General features: G+C 47.4%; 1 protein-coding gene across 1 annotated transcript in view; it reads left to right on the plus strand.

The window, feature by feature from the left end:
* Positions 1 to 24,571, plus strand: part of ZNF668 (zinc finger protein 668) — an 85,773-nt gene extending 61,202 nt beyond the window's left edge. The window contains exon 2 of the mRNA XM_086932039.1: positions 20,737 to 24,571. Within this exon, the coding sequence (XP_086788165.1) occupies positions 20,752 to 22,461 (1,710 nt within the window). The 5' untranslated portion in view covers positions 20,737 to 20,751 and the 3' untranslated portion in view covers positions 22,462 to 24,571. The remainder of the gene's footprint in view (positions 1 to 20,736) is intronic.
* Positions 24,572 to 25,100: the final 529 nt, after the last annotated feature.

The following is a 25,100-nucleotide window of genomic DNA, read 5'->3' on the forward strand; positions in this document are numbered from 1 at the left end:
AACCCCTTGCGTGCTCGTGACGGAACCGTTCCGTCACGAGCCTCGGGTGAGCTGTGCTGGTGATGGAACGGGTCCGTCACGGACCGCTTGCCGCGCCTGCGCTGAGAGTTCTATTAGGCGGGCGGGGCCGTGACGGAACTGTTCCGTCACAAGGACAGCCCACCCGAGGCTCGTTACGGAGCGGTTCCGCTGCGGCGGAAAAGCCGCCACAGCTAAGGGGTTAAGGGCTAAACTAGCTATATAAGAGACAAGCGCTGAAAATCACAGAAGTAAATGTTGCTCTGGGAGCCTAGTTTACTTATTGTTCCTACTGCTGCATCTCGACACATGAGCGCTGTGGTAGTAATGGCAGCTTTTACTGGGCACAAACACCAGCCGTCAGTGCACGCTTCCACCAGGCACACACCACCAGACGTCAGTACACGCTTTCACCAGGCACACACACACACACACACACCACCAGCCATCAGTGCACGCTTTCACCAGGCACACACCACCAGCCATCAGTGCACACTTTCACCAGGCACAGGCACCATCAGTCGTCAGTGCACGCTTTCACTGGGCACAAACATCACCAACCGTCAGTGCACGCTTTCACCAGGCACACACAACCACACCGCCAGTGCACGCTTCCACCAGGCACACACACACCATCAGCCGTCAGTGCACGCTTTCACCAGGCACACACCACCAGCCGTCAGTGCACACTTTCACCAGGCACAGGCACCATCAGTTGTCAGTGCACGCTTTCACCGGGCACAAACACTACCAGCCGTCAGTGCACACTTTCACCGTATTTAAGCATTATAGTGGATTCCTGTCAAACACACAACCACACATACAACCACAGACACAACCACACCGTCAGTGCACTTTCACCAGGCACAGGCACCATCAGTTGTCAGTGCACCCTTTCACAGGGCACAAACACCACCAGCCATCAGTGCAAGCTTTCACCCGGCACAAACACCACCAGCCGTCCGTGCACGCTTCCACCAGGCACACACACAACACCAGCCGTCAGTGCACGCTTCCACCAGGCACATACCATCAGCCATCGCTGCACGCTTTCACCAGGCACCCACACACCACCAGCCGTCAGTGCACGCTTTCACCAGGCACCCACACACCACCAGCCGTCAGTGCACCTTTTCACCAGGCACACACCACCAGCCGTCAGTGCACGCTTTCACCAGGCACACACCACCAGCCGTCAGTGCACACTTTCACCAGGCACAGGCACCATCAGTTGTCAGTGCACGCTTTCACCGGGCACAAACACTACCAGCCGTCAGTGCACACTTTCACCGTATTTAAGCATTATAGTGGATTCCTGTCAAACACACAACCACACATACAACCACAGACACAACCACACCGTCAGTGCACTTTCACCAGGCACAGGCACCATCAGTTGTCAGTGCACCCTTTCACAGGGCACAAACACCACCAGCCATCAGTGCAAGCTTTCACCCGGCACAAACACCACCAGCCGTCCGTGCACGCTTCCACCAGGCACACACACAACACCAGCCGTCAGTGCACGCTTCCACCAGGCACATACCATCAGCCATCGCTGCACGCTTTCACCAGGCACCCACACACCACCAGCCGTCAGTGCACGCTTTCACCAGGCACCCACACACCACCAGCCGTCAGTGCACCTTTTCACCAGGCACACACCACCAGCCGTCAGTGCAAGCTTTCACCAGGCACACATACCACCAGCCGTCAGTGCACACTTCCATTTATGCACCCACTTCAAATGACTATAACTTGCGCACTTTCGTACATAATGTTGTCAACTCACTGGCCAGACTACATTAACTATAACTCACCACTCTACCATGCACAGTGTTCTAACAAATTATACCATTTGATATGTCTTAAGTATTGTTATGAATGCTATACTTTCACTTAGTATAAGTGATGTAATATCAAACGATAAAACAAGTTCATTGTGAAGGCACTTTAACAAAGTGGTGCTAGGTAAAGAAAAAACATAAACCTACTACTTACCTTTATCTAAGGCTCTAACCCAGAACACAGCCACCGTGTGTTAAAAACAACATGGATATCTTTTACTTTTAAGGCAGCAATTAGCTAATCATATAATGCTGTGTCCTCTGCAAGTACTGTGAAATTACTGGGATATCCTGCAGCCTGAGATTTCACAAACATTTACTGCCTTATAAGTTTAAAATTACTTACCCTACTTACCTTTAATACCAACAATAATAATCTAAACACAATAAACTATATGCCAGCCAAATTTCATGAAAACCCATTCAACTGTTTTGCTGCTATGTCCCTGTAAAAAGTCTATGGAAAATTAATTGGTGTGAAAATACGTCATGGGACACCCATTTGTCCTAGCTCCCCCTTAACGAATCACCGTGAAACTTTGCATCATGCGCCAATGTAGAAAAAGCAATAAGTCTGCTGAGTTTCTTGGAGATTCGTCAATCTCCAAGGGCAAAGTTACTATGAAGCAGAAATCTGAGGAATTCCTATCTCTGGGGATCCTAAGTCTCACTTCTCTGCACTCCTACCAACCTCCTATGCACAGACTTCCCATTTATAAGAATCCAAAAATGTTATTTGATAGAAACAGATGCTAAAAATCTCAATATTTTGTGACGGTCCTACATTTGTATGGATTACATGTGTAAATGGAGCAAGGAAGATGTGAAGTGATTGTCTCCTTTATCCACTTGAATGAGCAGAAACTTTAGGTCGTAATGGCCACAAGGGGACTCAGGAATATCGAGGGGGAGAATTGGGCAAAGTGTGAATCATGGACCTGAATATGCGTGTCAGGAGACCGTGGGTGAGATGAAGTAGAATACTGAAATGTTTAGTCCTGCCCTATGTTACTGACTCTATAAGCTATAAAAGATGCAGTAACATTCTCCGCCAAGTAACCCTCTGCTACTAACAACTCAATGCTTCTAAAAAGGTTGCGATCCACAAATGTGGGCACTTCTTTTGGATGCCCAAGCCAATTTTTGATACCAATCCGACTCCTCTCCCACCTACTCACCCTCTGTTGCTGCTTGCCCCTACCAGTCCTCCATCCTTCCATTTTGTCCATGTTGTTGCCTGCCCCCACCCGCCCTCCAACTTTTCTTTGTTGTTCGTGTTGTTGCTTGCCCCCTGCCCTTTTTTATCTGTTGTCCGTGTGCATGCTCGTCCTGCTCCTCTGTCCGTGTGCTTACCCCCTGCCCTCACCTTAAACCCACGTTGTTCGTGTTGCCCGCACATCTTGCCCTCCCTTCCTCCATTTTGCCTCCCCTTGCTCTGTGTTGTCTCCCACCCCTCAATAAACAAAACATAAAAGTGCTGTGAAACTGCCACAGCTGACCGCATCAGTCATTTTTTTTACCCACACCCTCCAATGTCTGCCCTGCCACCCCACATGCCCTCGCTTATCCCATGTTGTCTACTGTTCCTCCAGTAATTATAAAAAGGTGCTATGCTGCCAGCACTGGCTGTGTAATAGCGCTTTCTTATTTTTATTTTCATCTGCGCTGCTGTACGACATGGCTAAAAGATATTGACAAAGCCAATAGCTCTCTCGTAGGCGAGCCTGATTGTCTTTGCCAATGCTTATTCTGGTGTCTCACTCTCCAGTGCCTGATCGTGTCGCCTGTTCTTTTCCCACAATTTGTTTCGCCTTTGCCAATGCTCATTCTGGTGTCTCACTCTCCAGTGCCTGATAGTGTCGTACTCTCCAGTGCCTGATCGTGTCGCCTGTTCTTTTCCCACAATTTGTTTCGCCTTTGCCAATGCTTATTCTGGTGTCTCACTCTCCAGTGCCTGATCGTGTCGCCTGTTCTTTTCCCACAATTTGTTTCGCCTTTGCCAATGCTTATTCTGGTGTCTCACTCTCCAGTGCCTGATCGTGTCGCCTGTTCTTTTCCCACAATTTGTTTCGCCTTTGCCAATGCTTATTCTGGTGTCTCACTCTCCAGTGCCTGATCGTGTCGCCTGTTCTTTTCCCACAATTTGTTTCGCATTTGCCAATGCTTATTCTGCTGTCTCACTCTCCAGTGCCTGATCGTGTCGCCTGTTCTTTTCCCACAATTTGTTTCGCCTTTGCCAATGCTTATTCTGGTGTCTCACTCTCCAGTGCCTGATCGCGTCGCCTGTTCTTTTCCCACAATTTGTTTCGCCTTTGCCAATGCTTATTCTGGTGTCTCACTCTCCAGTGCCTGATCGTGTCGCCTGTTCTTTTCCCACAATTTGTTTCGCCTTTGCCAATGCTTATTCTGCTGTCTCACTCTCCAGTGCCTGATCGTGTCGTACTCTCCAGTGCCTGATCGCGTCGCCTGTTCTTTTCCCACAATTTGTTTCGCCTTTGCCAATGCTTATTCTGGTGTCTCACTCTCCAGTGCCTGATCGTGTCGCCTGTTCTTTTCCCACAATTTGTTTCGCCTTTGCCAATGCTTATTCTGGTGTCTCACTCTCCAGTGCCTGATCGTGTCGCCTGTTCTTTTCCCACAATTTGTTTCGCCTTTGCCAATGCTTATTCTGGTGTCTCACTCTCCAGTGCCTGATCGTGTCGCCTGTTCTTTTCCCACAATTTGTTTCGCCTTTGCCAATGCTTATTCTGGTGTCTCACTCTCCAGTGCCTGATCGTGTCGCCTGTTCTTTTCCCACAATTTGTTTCGTCTTTGCCAATGCTTATTCTGCTGTCTCACTCTCTAGTGCCTGATCGTGTCGCCTTTGCCAATGCTTATTCTGGTGTCTCACTCTCCAGTGCCTGATCGTGTCGCCTGTTCTTTTCCCACAATTTGTTTCGTCTTTGCCAATGCTTATTCTGGTGTCTCACTCTCCAGTGCCTGATCGTGTCGCCTGTTCTTTTCCCACAATTTGTTTTGCCTCCATGCCTCTTCCTCTCCGTGCCATCGTTATCCAGCACCCTATCCCACTTCTTTTGCCACCTGCTTCCTACCTGGCTCCCTGTCCAGCAGCAACATGCACAGTGCTGCCGGTAGCCTCCTGGTCTGCCAATGCTTGTTACTCCGAAAAACAAAAGGAGATCATTATTGAAGGCTTCCTCACTTTCACTGCAATCCTCCTTTTGTGTCGATGTGAAACAAAGTTCGGGTGGCAGAGAACCTTTTATCATAGCCCTTGGTGTCTGTATCTGTCACAGAAACAATAGTGAACTTTAATGAAGGTTTACTCGTCAAATGAGCTTTGGCTCACACACAAAAAAAACCTGCAAAGTGAACAAGATAGTAATTTAAAATAGACTTGTATATGCCTAGCTTTTAGGAGCTAATGTAAAGTTCCTATGCATTAGCGCATTTAAGCCGAGACATAAGGGCTTTGCCAATTCGGATTAAATGTGAAGTGGAATCCTATTGATTTTCCTGTTTCAACGGTTTTATAAGACCTGCAGACACTGATCTTCTCCACAAATGCTTTGAATAAACATTAGGGGGTGCAATGAGTACACAACAAAGGGGTGATAAATGCCCTTCTTCTCCGGATATTAGTGGTGGCGCTTGCAAAGGTCGGAGGAAAGTAGACAAACTTGTATGAACGAACATGTTGCATGTGACTTTTAAATGTAACCTAATTGAATACCCAAGAGCCTGTGGATATGCCTAAAGATCCATTGACGCCACCCTCACAAATTTTGATAAAGAATGAAAACTTCTGAGAAGTCCTTCAGGCACTCAAGGTCGGGACTCTGGGTGCTGGGCATGGCCAAAGCAAAACCCTGAACAGGATGTTCACTGGGCACGGTTGAAGGGAACACCCTTGTGTTACTGGGGGTTAGGATGACACGGCACAGGGGTGGGTAAAGGCCATGGTCTGCACCCAGTGCTTTGCTGGCACATGACTTGGTGCATGGCAAGACCAAAGACCACCAGCAACTCTCAGTGAACAGCAGACCACCAGCAACTCTCAGTGAACAGCTCTGACCCTGACCATTGACTCTGGCAGAGGGTTCTGGGTGTAAGTTGGCATTTGTTTCTTTCCCCCACCATTTTATATAGCGCGAGCTTGACCCAAAGGTATCGGGTAGCCTAGCGCTTTACATGAGCACCAGTTGCTTACACAAGGACACATTCATTTTTGTTAGGTACGGGGAGATTAAGTGACTTGCCCAGAATGACAGGATGTTGAGCGTCATTGCTGAGACTCGAACCTGGTTCCCCAGATTCGACCGCCCTAGCCGTTAGGCTTCATCCTCTCCCCAGGACAGATTGTCACTATCCAGTACACATTCCACACAGTCAAAGGGTGCGCCCAGCAAATGCTGCCACTGGGAATAGCGGGTGTCAAAAGACACTCATGTGTCAAGCATTTGTGGGTCTCCAGAGGGTGGTGTGGGCAGAGAGGTCTTGGTGCATAGTATAACAGAAGGCCACAGCTTGTATCCAGAAATTGCTGTAGGCTATGTGGCGAGCTCGGCCTTATGCGACTATCCGGGATTAGACTCACAGAATGATAGTCTCAAAAGGCAATGCTTTGCAGCCCGTACTCGCTGGGCCTGTATTAAGGGTCTGGCTAGCAAGTGCTCGTCTCCAGACAAACTGAGATTCCGAAATTTTATAATTGTGAATTAGAAAACAATTCTGTAAAATAATGGTTTACTTTAATGCTGAGATCAGTAAGCTATCACTTATATCTGTGGATACAACATTTGTAGTAAAAAAATAGTCAAATGGATGTTATGATCTAAAATCACCTGGAATCAAAAATTTGCTAGCATTCGCGCCAAGAATTTTCAATTCTATTAAGGACACGGAGGCGAGGATTATGCTTCTCAATCTTTACTGCAATAAACACAGCAGCCAATGAAAATGGATATTTTCATAAATAACAGTGAAACAAACTAAATTTCCCATGAGTACACATGAGTATAGGCACACCCCCGTAGTCCATAAGAACCCCTTGCGTGCTCCCATCATCCTCTTTCTTAGAGGCGAACTAAGTCCAACAAAAACTTGAACAATGAATCACTCCTCAAACGTGGAAGAAACCAGGTTTCAGGCCAAACGTCCTGTCGTCCGTCGTCTCTCAATCAGACTTCTTATCTGATCCTGAAAGAAAGGAAATATACCACCGTAATCACTGCATAACTGGGTGGGTAAGCATATATACTGTAAAATTAAGCCGGGTGGGATAATCCTCGCCTCCGTGTCCTTAATAGAATTGAAAATTCTTGGCGCGAATGCTAGCAAATTTTTGATTCTATTACAGGACCGGAGGCTTCAGATTATGCTAGTTTAACGCTCACTGAAAACCACAGAAGTAATATCTCCCACCGGCTTATAATAAAACGTCTTAAACGTTGATTCAGAAGACCAATCTGCACATCGCATGATATCTTGGATACTAGATCCCAAACCATAAGCCTTTGACGCCATAGCGCCTCTCACTGAATGAGCACCAAAAATCTGCGTATCAATACCTGCTTCCTTCATTATGAAGCGAAGCCATCTAGCAATTGTGGCGGTATGCACCTGTTACAACGCAATTTTTACAACGCACTACCACTACAACGCAGGCATTACAACGCATACCATTACAACGCATTGCGCTGGGGGGCGCTCTAGGATAAGAGGTAAGTTTAATTTACTATCCAACACCTTCCCTAGGGTCCACGGGGACTGGAGTTAGTATAGTAAATTATACTTACCACTATCCAGCACCCCAAAGCGCTATGCGTTGTAACGGTATGCGTTGTAAATACCGCGTTGTAATGGTATGCGGAGTAAAAGTATGCGTTGTAACGTCATACATCCAATTGTGGCGGCTGCCACAGGTTTAAACGGCTTTTGTACAGCAATCAATAATTGTGAACAACCATGCGGCCTCAAGGCCTTTGTACACTCTTCATAAACTTTCAAACATTTGACTACACATACTTTGTCATTATCTGGAAATGCATTATAATCAATGTGTCTTGACATTGTTTTGGTTCGACCAGTAATAGTAAAAGAAACCCCTTCCGGGGTAAACACTCTACCTGTAACTTCGAGTGCTCTCACGTCCGATGATCTTCTACAAGCTGATAAGCAAAGTAACATGGCCAATTTCGCTGATAATTGTTTCCTAGACAGAAGTGCATTATCTGGCCATCTATTGAACAATGAAAGGACCAGTGAAACGTCCCACAAACCTGTATATTTTGGTTTTGGGGGATTAGCTACCCTAATTCCTTTCAACAGTTTACACACCATCGGGTGCATGCCTACCGGTTTCCCGTCTATCTGGGCATGCCCCGCAGAAATGGCTGAACGAAAATTGTTAACTGAGCGATAAGCTAAGCCACTAGCAGCTTTATTTGCCAAAAAATTCAACACCTGGGGTAACTCTGCCCCCACGGGATCCACCTGTCTTCCCACTCACCAATCGACCCAGTTCTTCCAGGCCGCGGAATAACGCTTTCTGGTAGATGGTGCCCATGCCTGCCTGATGAAATTTGAAGTTTTGCTCGAAACTCCTGGCATATGCCACTGTTCCCTGAAAGCCTCCATGCCATCAGGGATAGCCTGCCCTCCAGCAGCAGAGGATGCTGCTCCTGACGAGGGCCCTGCAACAACCACACTGAGTCCGGTAACAACCGTGGGCGATCGCAGCTCCACTGCAACAGCTTGGGAAACCAAGCTTGAGACGTCCACCACGGCGTCACCATGACCACTTCCGCCCGCTGCCTGATCACCTGCGTCATTACTCTGGGGATCAGCAAGAAGGGGGGAAAGGCATATTGAATACCCTGCGACCAATTCTGAAGAAAAGCATCGGTTGCAGTCGCCATCGGATCCGGCCTCCAGCTGAAGAACCTGGTGATCTGATAGGTCAGCCTGGAGGCGAAGAGGTCCGTCTGAAACGGACCCCAGATTGTCTGTAACCATTGAAAGACCTGGGGAAGCAGCTTCCAGTCGCTGTAATCCCTGAGATTCCTCTAATTCCAGTCGCTACCTGATTGGATTGCCCCGGGATGTACTCCGCTATCACGGAGATCTGATTCTCGAGGCAATAGTGCCAGAAATCCTTGGCCATTTGGACAAGCAGGGACGACCTTGTGCCGCCCAACTTGTTGATGTATCTCACTGCGGACACATTGTCCAATCGCAGTAGGATACAACATGATGTCCGCTTCGGGGATAACGTGCGGATCGCAAACGATCCTGCTAGCAGTTCTAAACAATTTATGTGTAGCTCTAGCTCTTGCGTTGACCATCTGCCTCCTGTGGAGATATCTCCGCAGCGCGCGCCCCAGCCCCACCTGCTGGCGTCTGACTCGATTACTACCTCCGGTTGGTATCCGAAGATCGGCCTGCCGTTCCATGCCTCCACGTGTCCGAGCCACCACTGTAACTCGGTTCGGACTTCCTCCGACAGTGGGATAGAGTCCGTGTACGACAGACCTCTCTGAAGATGTCAGATCTTCAGGCGTTGAAGGGCCCTGTAATGAAGAGGGCCCGGGAATATTGCTTGGATGGATGACGCCAATATTCCCACCACTCTGGCAATCGCTCTGAGTGTAACCGTCTGGTTGTCCAAGAATTTCCTTCTTCAGATCTCTCAACTTCGCTTGCGGAAGGCACAGCTGCGCTATCTGGGAGTCTATCGTGAACCCTAAGAAGTCTATGACCTGCGTCGATACCATCACCGACTTCTCCTGATTGATAACAAACCCCAGTCTCTGAAGTAGCGACGTTGTCATGTCTAAATGCTGCCTGAGCGTGGACTGGTTCTGAGCCAGAATCAGTATGTCGTCCAGGTAAATTATCAGCCTGACACCTCTCTCCCTGAGATAAGCCACCACTGGTTTCATCACCTTGGTGAAGCACCAGGAGCTGAGGAGAGCCCGAAAGGAAGAGCCGAATATTCGTACCACCGGCCGTTCCAGAGGAACTGCAGGAACCTGCGGTGTAGAGGGAAAATGGGTATGGACAGATAAGCGTCTTTGAGGTCCAACCGGACCATCCAATCCTTTTCCTGCAACAAATCCGCCAACAGATGGATACCTTCCATTTTGAAATGGTTGTAAGTAAGGTACTAGTTGAAGTCTCTGAGGTTGAGCACTAACCTGTTGCCACCTCCTTTCTTCTGAACAATAAAGACGTTGCTGCAGAAACCGCGAGGTCCTTTTTGGCATTGTGTGATCGCGTGTTTCTGCAGCAAGCTCGCAATTTCCTCTTCTATGAAATTCTGATCTTGTCGGGGAAAAATGGAGAGCAGGGGGGGGGGCACCTGTGTCGGATGAGAATAGAATTCCAAATGAAAACCTTGTACAGTCTGCAGAACCCAAGCATCTTGAGTCAGAGCCTGCCACTGCGGGAGGCAGTGCCGTGTACGACCCCCCCAGAGGAAACTGAGACAAGTCTGTTACACTCACCTGTTTTCTGCTGGGACTTGAAGTTAGCTCTGTTGTTTCCCGATTGGAAACGTCCTCTGTTGAAGCCTCTGCGGGACGGGTAGAAGGTCCCACCACAGGTGGAGTCCCAGTCTCCTCTAACGCGACCATAGTCGCCTCTCTGGGAGCCTTGCTGATAGCCACGGCCTGACGAGTGGCCCCCGCCTCGCTGGGCTCTGTTGAAAACACCCTGTGTAAGGGCTCGTTTGATTCCGCTCTGAGCCTTGTCCAAAGCCGTGAATGTTCCAACATATTTGGACACATCTTTGACAAATCTGTCTCTGAATAAGTGACCATCTGCCAGGGGGCCTGGTTCTGCCTCGGCCAGCTCCGCCAGGTTGCTGTCCATCCTAAGGAGCAATGACTTGCGTCTTTCAGCGGAAATTGCACAGTTTGCGTTACCTATGAGGCAGATTGCGCGTTGAGTCCAGCCTGCTAAAATGTCCGGGTCGACAGGAGTCGCACCTTCTTTGGCCGCCAGGGCCATTTCTAGTATCTTTGCCAATGGACCCACGACGTCCAGCATTTTATCTTGGCACCCTCTCCAAGCTCGATCGAGTCCACGTTTGGGGTCCTTCGAGAACTTTTTTAGGAAGATCAGCATGCTGGCATCGGTTTCCGGAGTCTCTGCCACATTGTCTGGCAGTTCCGGATGGGGACATTCAGATTTCAACCGATTACGGACTTCTCTAGAGAAGCTCTTCCGTAAGTTGTCATGCAGATACTCAGACACCGCCGGAGGCGGAATCCAGTCCGAGGACCGGGGATGCATAATGTCTGACGGATCAAATGTGAAAGGTGTTTTAACTTTGTCCTCCGTAGCCTTAGGGGCCACTTTGGCCTTTTTCTGGGGAGGGTGTTCCTCCGAAGTGTTGGTATCTGTGTCTGTGTTGGTGGTTGTAGTGTCAGTATCTATCTGAATCGGGCGCTTCCCTTTCGCCTTGCCACCTGCATAAGCGTGTTCCGCTGTACCTGACGCTGGTAGAGATGCCAGAGTTTGTGAATGTGGCCACTGATCCTGTGGCTTTGAGGTAGTGGCTGTGGAAGGGGCTTGCTCCTTCTTCTGCTTCTTTGGTTTATCATACCCATGTCTCTTGGCAAACCCTTCTAACTGTTTTCTAATGGGTCGAAGGGCTACCGCCAGTGCTTGCTGCACCGTTTGAGGAACTTTGGTTTCCATGGCCTTGTTCACCGAAGCCTGGACTGAAGCATCTAGGGCTTCCACAATGTTGTCCTCCAGAACAGCCTCTTGCTGACTCTCACCAACTTCCTCCTCACCACCATAGTAGTCCTCCGGGTCTTGAGCCCACTCTTCCATTGTAATGCTTATAATATTCAACCAGGGACAGATCTTTGCTGTGCCCAATACAGGAGGGATAATGGGGGGGGGTCAGCCCACTGCACACAGACACACTTGGAACGTTACCCAAACCCCCTCAGCAAAGCTGTAATCAATGAGGTCAGAGACCTGGCCAAATAATCCCTGGAGCGTGTGCTCACTCCTAAGGCCCTTTATTTTACTACCTTATGCCAAATGCCCAAGGCGATCTAACAGGGAGCCTGCCGGTGTGTGGGACGCATGGAAAATGCGTCCCCTGTATGTTAGGGGATCGCGCCGAGGCGCGCCGCCCAAACGCGACCAAATCCTACTAAAAAGCAGCCCAATTTGGTCCGCGTTTGGGTGCGCGCATCGGCCGTGAGCCATCCGGCCTGTACGCGAGGGGCGTACCAGGGAAGCCTCAACGCGCGCGAAGCGCTGCCGGTAACGGGGCTCTAATGTAGAAAGCGACCAGCTCCCTGCCGGTCAGAGACCGCAGAAATGAAGCGCTCGAAGCGCGTGATAAGGAATAGGCATCGGAGCTCGGCGCACACCAAGCGACGCCAGTCCCGAGTCCCTGAGCGCTTCGGAGCGCGAGCAGCCCAATTACGCAACAAATAAGCGGAATAAGTGCACGTAAGCAAGAAACATTCAATAACCAACAATGTTGTGTACACTGATTACATCAAGCAATATTAAAACTTTCAATAACAATAGATAACCACTCTCTGCTAAAGCAAAGTGAGGGGACCAGAAATAGGTGCACTTAACTCTTGCTGTGAGCAGCAAAGAAAGAGGATGATGGGAGCACGCAAGGGGTTCTTATGGACAATGGGGGCGTGCCTATACTCATGTGTACTCATGGGAAATGTAGTTTGTTTCACTGTTATTTATGAAAATATCCATTTTCATTTGCTGCTGTGTTTATTGCAGTAAAGATTGAGAAGCATAATCTGAAGGCCCCGGTCCTGTAATATAATTCACAAGCAATTGCAAGATAAGCAAACATAACTCCCCAAAGTGCCCTGCAAGCAATACAAGTCATATGAAGGATAGCATTCAATTTGATGTGACCAATGCAATTATACATAAAAAACACTTAGTTATACACTTTGGAATAGAAAGCCACATCCAAGGTACTTAACTTTTTTGGGGGCTATGAGCTTGCAGTATTTTGAGATGTGCCACTTTCAAAGAATACAACATCACATGAGTTAGCAGTATTTGGACATGTGCCACTTAAAAGAATACGAGTGATCAGAAGGGATTTCCCTCACACACCCAGGTGAGTGTCATTCTTCATCAATGGGCTACTTCTCGTTAGGCCGGCGCTGCAATGCCCAATACGCCCCTCGAGGGGACTCTCTATTGGAGAGGTTCTGATTTGAAGTAGTAATGATGAGTGCATGTGAGGATGTATGTGTAGAGTGGTGTGCTGAGTGATTTAAAATAGTCTAACGCATTCCGAAGACTGCTTTTATAAGGAAGTCCCCTTGAGAGGAGTAAAAACACAGGAGCTGTCACAGGTGCCAATGAACCTAGACATCTTCAAGATGAGTGACATAGGGTCAACAGGTTTCATGCCTCATGGCCCAACTGGACCTTAGGCATTTCTTCAGGACCAGGTTTCTAACATCAATGTGACACATTTTGATTGGCCACATTCACTTTATGCTCTTCTGGTGTAGGGTAGATCCACCCATTGCTTACCATTTGTTGGCTTCATTGTCACTCTTCTGCCTTCATCCCACCACTTGTGCCCTCTCTCTACCTTTTCTGCAGTAAACATGCATTGTTCCTCTCCCACCCTTTATACCCTTTACACCCCTCTTTGGCTTTCCTCCACCAGCGTGTTTGCCCCCCCTCATGTTTGACTCTCTTCCTTCAGCTTTAGACCTCTCCCCTGACCTTTTCCCTCAATCAGTGCCTCCCTTTGATCTTCTCCCTCCTCCCTCTGGGTCCCCTTATCACTGTTTTTTCCCCTCAACCCTAATTTGTCCCTTCTTACCCCCTCCTTAATCTCATTTCCTCCCTCTGTTGTTGACCTTCTCCACTTCTTTTGTGCCTTTTCTCCCTTCTTCACCTCTTTTGGCTCCTCACCACTCTTTTGCTCCCTTGCTCCTCTTTTGTGCTCCGCCATTGCCCCTTTGCTCTCCATTTGCCCCTTTCCCACCTTTTGCCCCTTAACATCTCTTTTGCCCCCTTGCTTCCTAACTTTTGGCCTCTCACTTCCTATCTTTTGCATCTTTGCTTCCAGTCTTTCGTACTCTTGCTGTCACTCTTTTCCCTTTGCCTAAACTCTTTTACCCCCTTGCTTCACCCCTGTTGCCTCTTTCTTCCCCGTGTTGCCCCTCTGCACCTTTGCCCACTGTCTTCATCTTGTTTGCCCCTTGATCTCGTCTTTTATCCCCTCTTGTTTCTTTCTCGCCCTTCTTTGTCCCCTTTCACTATTTTGGCCCCTCTCTTTTGCCACCCTGTTCCCAATTGTTGTTCCTTCTCTTCTTTCTTTTGTCCCTCATCCTCTTCTTAGTCCCATGTTTGACCGTCTAATGACTGCTCTCTCCCCTTTTTGTTGAGTTTCGGTTTCTTTTTCCCTTCACCTGCTCTTTTTAAGTCTCGCCTGTGACTGAGCATGTGCTGCATTCACTCTCGCTTGCAAGAAGTATTGTTTACATTGAAGAGCTTGGAGCCCTCCCATTGCTTACCATTTGTTGGCTTCATTGTCACTCTTCTTTGCTGCCACCTAATTTACCGATGAGTGTCAGTGTTACCACCTTTTCATTCTGTGAGGCATGGACCAAGCACATATTGATTCAACTTCATTATTGTCCGTCCACTGATCGTATGTGCTGCTTTCTCAATTCGTTCTGTTTTTCAAACCCATTTTGTGACATTGTTTATCTTCACCTGCACCTTTTAGCTTACTGGTGGCTTACATTTTACATGCTTTGGATTAAGCTGTTATAATGTACAAATGGCACACTAAAAACACATTTACACCTTCATGATGCATGCCGGCGCACGCTTGTTGTACTTTTTCATTGATTTTTAAGTTCTGTTCCTTGTTTAAGTTAATTTAAACCCACAACTGTGCTACTCTACGACACTGTACTATGCAGTATGCCATTTAACTACGCTGCGGCACCCCACGCCACTTAATGCCACTCCACGCTACTCTATGCCCATTCACTCTACGCCATTCTATGCTATTCCATTCCACTGAACTCCACACCACTCTAATTTGTGCAGCTCCACCCCACTCCACACAGTACCACTTTATAGAACACTACGTCACTCCATACAGAGCCACTCCCTCTACGCCAGTCCATGCCGGTTCACTCTAGGCTACTCCACGGCACTCCGCTCCTCTGTACGCCACTCCACTCCACGGCACTCTACGCCACTCCTTTCCATTCTGCTTTGTGCCAACCACTCTGCGCCATCCTACTGTATGTCACACTATGCCACACCAATCTACTCTATGCTCCTCCAGTCTACTTTATGCCAATCTAGACTACCCTACTCTACATCACCCTACTCTATGCCACTCCAGTCTACGCCACTCTGGGCCACACAAAACCACTCAATGGCTCTCCATTCTTCGCCACTCTACTCCATTTTACACCTCAGCATTCTATGACAAGACACTCCACTCTACACCATACCATGCCACTTCACACTTCGGCACAACACACACTACCCCTCTCTATTCCACATGACTCCACTCTACACCACTCCACCTGCTCTGTGTCACACTACAATATGGCACTCTATGCAATGCCACCCTGCACCGCTCTACGCCACTCCGTTCTATTCCATGCTGCTCTATTCCACGCTACTCTATGCTACGCTGTTCTCAGCCATGCTACTCTACGCCACACTGCTCTGTGCCACGCTGCTCTATGCCACACAGCTATACACAACTGTACGGACTCCACTGTACACCATTCCACTCTACGCCGCTCCACTCTATGCCTCTCCATCTACTCTACCCCACCCCATTCTACTCCATTTTACACTACTCCAGTTCTTTGGCAAGCAACTCCATTTTGACACTCCACTGTACACCACGCCATACCATTCCATATCTCACCACTCCACTTCACACTGCTTTTGTCACTCTACTCTATGCTCCTCAAGGCCATGCCACCCTACGCCACTCCAAGCTTCTCTGCACCACGCTGCTCTACGCCATGCTGCTCTACACCATGCTGCTCTACACCACTGTATGGACTCCACTGTGCACCATTCCACTCTACTCTACACAGCTCCACTCTACACCACTCGATTCTATGCCACCCCACTCTACTCTACCCCACTCTACTCTACCCCACTCTACTCTACCCCACTCTACTCTACCCCACTCAATTCTACCTACTACACTCCAGCCTATATGTCACTCTGCATCACATGACTAACTTTTAGCCATGCTGAAATGCAGCCACTCTTGCTAAAAGACATTGGAAAAGCCAATAGCTCTTTCATAGGTGCGACCTATTGGCTTTGCCAATGCTTGTTTAATTTGCCTCTATACCCCTTTCTCTATCTCTTCTCTGTCACTTTATTTTTCCTCTCTCTCCTTCATTTGCCCTGTCTCCTCTTGAATCATTTAATCTTTTTCTTTCGAACTCTTTTTCTTGAGAAGCTTCTTTTTCTTTTCTATTTGAACTTTGCTCCTTTTTTTGTTTTCTATGAATCCTTCATTCCTTCTCTCTTCTTTTTACCTACACTCACTCTGTCGCCCTCTTCTGTTCTTTGCTCACTTTTTCCTACGTTTGTCCCTTATCACTCACTCTTTTTGTTCTCACTACTCTCTCCCGCATCGATCTCAATCCACTCCCATCCCCCTTCTTGTCCCATTCCATTACCCCCTTTCCTAGTACATTTTCCTTTCCTTCTCTCTCTTTGCCCCTTTACTCCTTTTTGTCTCACTTTGTCTCCTCATTTGCCCATGTTGACCCTCTCGTCTTGATTTCCTCTTACCCTTTACCGCAGGTCTCGCCCCTCTGATGGCATTTATTTCTCTTTCACTTGGTATGCATTCCTTATCTCTCGTTTTCCCTTTCTTTATGGCTTGTATTCCCCACCTCTCTTCTCGCTCCTTCTTTTGCCCATCCCTTTCTTGTTTCCCTTTCTGTATTGCCTGTTCTGTCTAATGCCCAACTTCCTTGCTTTTGCTTTTTCTCCTCTCCATTGTCTCTGCTTATTTCTCCATTTTCTTTCTCACCCTGTTGACACTTTTCTCCTTTCTTTGTCCTTCTCTTGTCCTTCTCTTGTTCCTCTCGCCACTTTGTTCTGTGGCCTTCTCGTCTGTGGCCTTCTCTTCTCTTACCCCGATTTTCTTTTTTCTCTTCATACCCATTGTCCTCTCTTTTGCCTCCTCTGCCCGTTTTTGTTCTTTTTGCTCCTCTCTCTCCCTTATCCATTCTTTTTTGCCTTTTTTTTCTTTCCTGTGGCCTCCCCCATGTCTTTGTGCCTTCGATGTGTCTCATCTTTCTTACTCTGGCATTCATCTCTCCTCCACTTCTTTTGTTCCTTATCCCTCTGCCTTGTTTCTTTCCTCCCACTTTCTCTCTCCTTTGTCCCTTTTTCCTCACTTTTGTTTTGAGGCTGTTTTGCCTCATCCCTTTGTCCTTTCTCTCAGCTTCCCTTCGAGCGTCCTCTCTTTGCTTCCCGTTGTGCCATCTATCATTTGTTCGTTCTATCACTTCCTCGCGTTTTCTTTTCTCTTTCTCATCTTTTCTCTACTCCTCCTTTCTTCGTCCCCTTATTCATTGTCTCACTGTCCTTTGTGTCTTTGCCTCCAGCTCCTGTGTTCCTTGGCCCCTCTTTTACATCAGCCCCTCAGTCCTTTCTCCTTTATTTACCCCACACGTTCTATGTATTCTCTCACCCATCGTCATTCTCTTCTCACAGTGAACCCCTGAGCCTTTCCTCCGGTTTGTTCTCACTGCCGCGCCCACAGACACCACGTTCTCAGAATACAGGAAGAGAGCAAACACCCCTGCCAGGTCCTAGTTGTTTATTCTCACTCTCCAACCACAGCACTCCCCCCTCCCCCCCCCCCTTCCGACACTGGTCCCAGCCACCATGAGCCAAATCTGGGGCTGACCACGCTGTGTCAGGCCTAGAGGAACAGAAGGCCCACGGGCTTCCGGGAAACTATGACGCAGCGGCGCCATCCGCCTCCTTCCTCACGTTCTGTCAAATCTTGAACGTGCATGTAGGCCGAATCCCCCAGACCGCTGCTCGAGGTGCTGCCTGCAGCTAATGGGGGTACAGGGCTTAACTAGTACCGGTGGTTGCAGCTGGGACTCAAGTTTGGGGAGCAGTACCTAATTTTTATCATCTAGCTTTTACCAGTGCACGAAAGAGAGGCAGAATACGAGAAAAGAGGAGTTAAAAAGAAGGGAAAAAAAGTGGTAGAGAACAGAATCAAAAGGACCCCACAAGCATAACATAATTTGGGAAGTGTAGCGTGGTGGAAGAAACCAGCATGGGGTGGAATCAAGAAGAGGCACTCTCGGCCTTCAGCAGTCTTGGCACTCGATGACTCCGGCATTAGGACACCAGTCAGGATCATCTAAGATCCAAGAAGGTGTTGAACCTTGATAATGTAGCCTACACTCAAGTCATCTTCTGCTTATCGTATTACGCTGTGGAACATTAGGGATCAACGGAGGAAACCACCTTAATGCGCTCTGATATCCGCAAGGATCTTGTTTGCGCTCTACAAACCCTTCTAAATAAATAAATAAATGCAAATTTCGTTTAGTATAGATGCCAGTTGGCTGTTTGTTAGCATTGACCATAGCCTTTAATAAAATTAAAAAAATGTAAGTATTCTGATTTCAGTGAAGGCTTTGTATAAATTCAAGTTAGAATGAAGTGGGAATCCTGTGAGTGATGTTTATTGGAAGCTACCTATGAGTCAGCTTGTCAGTAGCCCCTACGGGAGGTCCAGTTTTCTCCTTTTATCTTCGGCACCTGTGCCCTTGCTCAGCTCAGTTCACTTCCTTCGTGACACACTTTCCCTGCCAGAAACTTTGGCACCCTTTTTAGTCCCTTCATATTCCTAGAATCTTTCATCGCCGCCAAAGCCATGGCAGTGCACTACCAGGTTCTAAATGTAAGGAAGATTTTTATAAATATTAGGAAGATTTGACTCTTTATTCCACTCCCCGTAACCAAACCGCTAAGCAATCCAAGGGTACTCAGTGAGCTAAAGTACTGTAATATTCTACTAGTGGGCAATTACAGCGGTAAAATAAGGCTCTCTGCTTTGCCACCAGAATGCTATGCAACCTCTTAAAGCACTCCAATTACTTTTATTTATCGTTATCAAGTCGGCAGGTTCTCAGCCAAAAACAAGGCCCTTTACAGACTGCAGATACCAGTATTCGTAGATAATATTCACCAGGGTACATTTGCAGCACCATACCCAGAAACACTTGCACTTGCTGAGGTCCACCAATCAGAATCTTCTGACATCAGCAAACCTCTGTGTAATCCATTTGGATTCCAATCATTTCGTTAGTAACGCTCCAACGGAAGTAATTTCCAAAGTGATCAGAATGCGCACCTCCCACTAGAATTTATCCACAGCACTGAAGAAATATCACCTGATGATAGATGGAAAAGAGGGATCATCTTCTGATACTGTCTTGTATGTTGCCGTTGGTATATTTGGTCTAGACATGTCTACATTGTCGCTCCTCGCTGCCCACCGACAAACCGCAGAGTGATTCACGTCTGTCCCATGTTCCACAACTATTTTTATGTACAACATATTGACATAAACTGTCCCTGTGACCACAAATAAATACATAAATCAATCAATTAGGTGTCTTGTAAAGTGCGACTACTCACCTTTAAGTGTCCCAAGGTGCTGGGGGGGGGGGGGGGGGAGGGGGGGGGACTGCTAGTCCATCGAAGGCACTGTGGTTCAGTCGAAGAGCCAGGTATTGAGGTCCTTCCTGAATTGAGACAGTGATGGTGATTGCCTGAGGTGGAGAGGCAGAGTGTTCCAGGTCATAAATAAGTACGTTTGATTTAAATAGTGGTGCCTAATGACCAAGAATAGAGGTGCGAACAAAGCCATATTAACGGTGGATTCTTTGACCTTTGCCAGTTCTTTCATTTTGTTCCAAGACCCCTGTTATACTCCACACACTCTTCAAATACCTCCAGCATGCCTCTCCACCCTAGCCCCACTCTTCTACGGAAACTGTCCATAATACCTAGTTTGATGCAGGAAATGTTCTAAAGTGGATTCATTTGGAGATCTAGAGCTATATACAGGCACCTTCTTTGTTTATTGTATTTAAGAGTATGTTTCACCTTCCTCTTTTATATCCTCTTCCTCCTGCCTTCCCTTCATCTCCAGAGTTCTCCTGTTCCCTGTCAACCCTCGCCACCTCTCCGATGCGTCACTATGCTGTTGTGTTTGTTTTTCTTTTCGTTTCTCATAGCTCCTGTTAAAGCGCCAGGTATGTATCTCTAATTGTTCCCCGGCAAGTGCCTTCATTCCAATCTGGTGAAAAGAGTGTTATATTAAATCCTTACATAAATAAATAAATGGACCATGCCCAAATGACCTAAAAATCTGTATTTATAAAGCCAAAACTTTGTCTCCAACCACATTTTTGAACTTGGACAGAATCAAAATGTAACCCATTTGAACATATTGATGAAATGGTTTCCCTATTTTTAACTTCTACTACTGTATCATAAGCAAGTAGCTCATCGAAAGTGTTTGGTTTTTTGTGAAGTTCCATAAGTGGTACAATTTATACGTTTAGAGCTAAATTGTGTTTTGGTCTGAATTCAATTGCACACATTCATTATTAATTGTCTGTACAAACTAATTGTTTTGATTTCTCCAAAGCATGTCTGAGAGTGCTCAAATTTTGCACATTCAACTCGTCTTGTATATGACATTCCAGGGTAGCTAAAAGAATTGACATAACATGAGTGTGGACGTTCATACCTCTGCCCTCGTATTGACTGACCCTGTCTTTTCTTTCAGAACATTATTTTCAAGATGCCAAAGTCCCAGGATATTGAAGAACGAGAGATCAAGACTGAGCCTTCCTTGGATGTGGATGGTGTACCTAACGCCACAGCGTATACCAGATTTGGCCACCGCTATAAGTGCCTAACCTGCAACAAGTCCTTCCCCAGTGTGCAGCGGGTGCTGCGACATGGCCGGGCCCATGACACTACACACACCTGTGGCGAGTGTGGCAAGGAATTCAGGGACAAGTCCCGGCTACGCAAGCACCAGCAGATCCACTGGGCTCGGCGCCCATTCAAGTGCAGCTTCTGCGACAAGGCCTACAAATCGGCTCTCGAGCTACGCAACCATGGCCGCAGCCACACTGGCGAGAAACCCTTTGTTTGTAAGGACTGTGGCAAGGCTTTCATGCAGCCTATGTGCCTACGGGTGCACATGACTGCTCACACTGGAGACTTGCCCTTCAGCTGCAAACAGTGCAGCAAGTGCTATGCCACACCTTCCAAGCTGAAGATCCACCAGCGTGTGCACACTGGTGAAAAGCCCTACAACTGCCAGGAATGCGGCAAGGGATTTGCGGACCCCTCAGTCTTCCGTAAGCACCAGCGCACTCATGCAGGCCTGAGACCGTACCAGTGTGCCACCTGCCAGAAAACCTATAGTGAGCTAAAGGATCTGAAAAATCATGAGCGCTCTCACACAGGCGAGAAACCATTCCTGTGCTCCGATTGTGGCAAGGCCTTTTCCCGCTCCTCCTCGTTAACTTGCCATCTGCGTATCCATGCTGCTGAGAAACCTTACAAGTGCAAGCTATGTGAAAAAGACTTCACCCAACTTTCTTCATACCAAAGCCATCAGCGTACTCACTCAGGGGAGAAGCCCTACCTCTGCCCTCAGTGTGGCCGGATGTTCTCAGACCCATCTAGCTTCCGTCGGCACCAACGAGCTCACCTGGGTGTCCGTCCATATAAGTGTGATAAGTGTGGTAAGTCGTTCCGACAGCCAGCTGACCTGGCTATGCACCATCGTATCCACACAGGTGAGCGGCCATACAAATGCCCGTCATGTGACAAGACATTTGTGGCATCCTGGGACCTTAAACGGCACCAGCTGGTGCACACTGGCGAGCGCCCCTTTCAATGCCCTGAGTGTGGAAAAACGTTTGCTGAGCGCTCAAGCCTTACCAAGCACCACCGAGTGCACTCAGGTGAGCGCCCCTTTAAGTGCCAGGAGTGCGACAAGACCTTCATGGTGTCATCCAGTCTACGCAAACATGAGCAGACACATAGAACCACACAGACTGAGCCATGCCCTAAGTGTGACATAGTCCTAGAGGACACAGCTGAACTGCCCAAACATAATCGCACTACTGTACAAACCGGTACCCCTGCTTGCACTCACTGTGGGATAACGTTTCTCTCCCTGAGTGAGCTGAAGGAGCATGAGCGGACTCACCCAAGTCAGAAGCCCTTCCAGTGTCTGGAATGTGGCAAGTCGTTCTCGGACCGCTCAGGACTGCGCAAGCATGAGAAGATTCACTCTGGAGTACGACCCCATACCTGCCCACACTGCAGCAAGGGCTTTATCAGCAACTCTGACCTCCGTAAGCACGAGAAGACTCACAGTCGCGAGAAGGTCTTCAGCCTGTATGAGCCGCTTGTGACTTTCCTGGAACAGCCACAGCTGGACAAGGTGACAGAGGGAGCCATGCCGGAACCCTTGCACCAGACTTCCTAACTTCCATTCTCCTGGCTAAGTTTCCAGAAATGATATTGCCAGGAGATGGATAACTCGTGCTGAGCTCCCTGATCTAGTTCCGTAACCATTTGCACAAACATAACTTGATTTTCTTAACAAAGTCATGCACATGGGGCAGACTTCCATAAGTATTTGCACCATGACAGTGGACCTGTTTGTTCCACTACTCCCCTCCACCTCTGCCACAATACCTCAGTTATTCTTACTCATCTGCCCCAACCCACTGCTTGCCATCAGTCAGTCAGCAGCAAGTGTCATCCCTGGGAGACTGGAGCTCTGTGTTACTCTGTCTCAGAGTTCAATCTGTATTTGGTGGAGGGTAGCTAACATACAGAATCTTCCATACAGGAACCCCCTTCTCCCACTGTGATCAGGTCCATTAAGTGCTTGCTGAAGTGAGTGTGAAGTTTCCCTTTGTCCCACGTCCTGTCTTGGGGAATTAAGCTACTTTTACAAGGCCTTGGGTCTCGATTGAAATTGCTGCATTTGGGCATTTTGTTCCTTACTGGTATTTTGGCTTATAACATTTAAATACAGGATCCCTATCCCTGGGATCAAGTTCTTGAACTGTGTGCACTCATAAAGTCAGAGTGGCATCTGCATGGCCCCCAACTCTCTAGACCACTGTAATAAATGTGTTTGCAGGATGGGAGCGCAACAGCTGAGGCAAGAGCATCCACAGCAGCCCAGGGGCTCAGTACTTTCAAGAGACCTGTGGGACTGAGACTTGTGGGACTGTGAATACAGGTTTTACCCTTACCTTTTCCCATTGAGTTGGGTGTCCTAATGAGTGGCCCAGTGATTCTGGGATTTTATGAAACCTACTGGGTCCCAGACAGAGAAGCATATAAATGGATCCTTAGATTAGAATTTGCAAACTGTTTGTATCAAGGTATTGAGGCTTTGCCCCTGGATAGTTCATTTGAAGTGGCTGGAAATATACTCATAGGTTTTCCCTGAAGACGGATCCTGAAGGGTTTGTGCTAGTGACAAGAGTATGCATACAGTGCCAGCTCCATATGTCCTGCACCCACCTAACAACGCTGTTTCACAGTATACACTGCACTTTGCCACACACCTTGCTTTGGAGGTGTATATATACAGTTGATTTAGGGGTATTGCATTTATCCGAAGAGTGATTTTCAGATTTCCTTCCTTCCCCAGGCTCTTGTTTACTTTGTGAAGAATAGGCACTTGATAAACAGTTTACCACGATGTCTCATCTGCAAAATAAGTGCAAGATTGGAGTGGGACATTGCACATGTCTATTGGTAGGTGGAGTGTATCTACATTAGGTTCTTCCCCTCACTCCATTGAAGTTGAGCCTAACATGATGCACACAAGGACAGAAGAACTTCTGGCTACAGCTGGGACAAAACTAGCACTTTTTCTATCCCCAATGGGTGGGTTTCAAGAGGCTTTGCCAAAGGGAAGTGGGCTTTATACAGACCTCCCACTGGTATGAATTGCTTGTATTAAAAATGTGACTTTCTGCTCAAATTTCCTCATGGGTGTGGTTAAAGAAGAGTTTGTATGGGAAATGTGGGTTTATGGCTACAGGTCTTTGCTATCTTCTAAACTCCCCCCCGCCCCTTACATACTTAATGAATTGGAATTTGCTTGTATGCTCTGCCTTCTGCTCCCTTTCCAAATTATTGTGCACAAAAAGGGCAGGGTTTGCATTAATTTTGGATGTTCACTGGAAAAGTCAGCACACATTGTTAGCTTTTGTGCCCGCCTATGTTCTCACTCAGTCTTTCTTCTGTCCCTCTTGCATTCCTGCAGCTTTTGCTTGTTTTTCTCTTTCTCTCATTCCCATTTTGTTTTCCTCTATTTTCTTTCCATGGTGTCTGTTTTGAATGTATAAAGAATGAGTTAAAAGAACATTCAGGCTTATGATCGGACATCTGCTTCCACTAATTCCTCTGCGAATCAATCCATCCTTCAGGATGGCGCAGGTTGACTGCATTTCCGTTGTACAAAAGGGTCCTTCCAGATTGTTCAGAAAGGCGCTTGCATTTATTTCCCGATTCTTACTCTTTTTTATAAGTGTAAAGCAGAACTGCGCTGTCAATAATTTTTAAAAACATATACATGTATATGAAACTGCATTGTGTTTTTTTCCATTGTTCATTTTTGTGTCCAAGCAAATCCACCTATTTTGCGGTCATTCGTTCCTCTTTTCCTGACTGCGTCTCCAGTGTTCAAAGTTCAGTGTCATAAAATATGTACATCTTTTAATCAAAATTGACTATTTCCATTCTGAAATGTCTCTCTACGCAGCATATTTTGGGCATTCATAATGATTTGCACTTTAAATTGGTGAAGTGGTTGCAAGTTTCCACATAGAGTAAATGCCCCAGTGTCTCCTGCTTCTGTCCCATTATTATTTGGTAACTGTGAGAATGGCAGAGGAAATCATCCTGCAAGCTATCGAGGCTGTCTCTTCCTCCAGAAAGCGAAGAAAGATGAACGTTGGAAGCAAATAAAACGGGAGCAACCAAATACATCTCACCATCCATTATCAACTGAGCATGAACAGGGAAAGACATATGACCAGAAATATGGCACAGCACAGAGGATCCCAAGTCATATCACCTGTCATATCTCTACAAGTT

The sequence above is a fragment of the Lissotriton vulgaris genome, chromosome 7 (genome assembly GCF_964263255.1).
Source record: "Lissotriton vulgaris chromosome 7, aLisVul1.2, whole genome shotgun sequence".
Taxonomy (NCBI): domain Eukaryota; kingdom Metazoa; phylum Chordata; class Amphibia; order Caudata; family Salamandridae; genus Lissotriton; species Lissotriton vulgaris.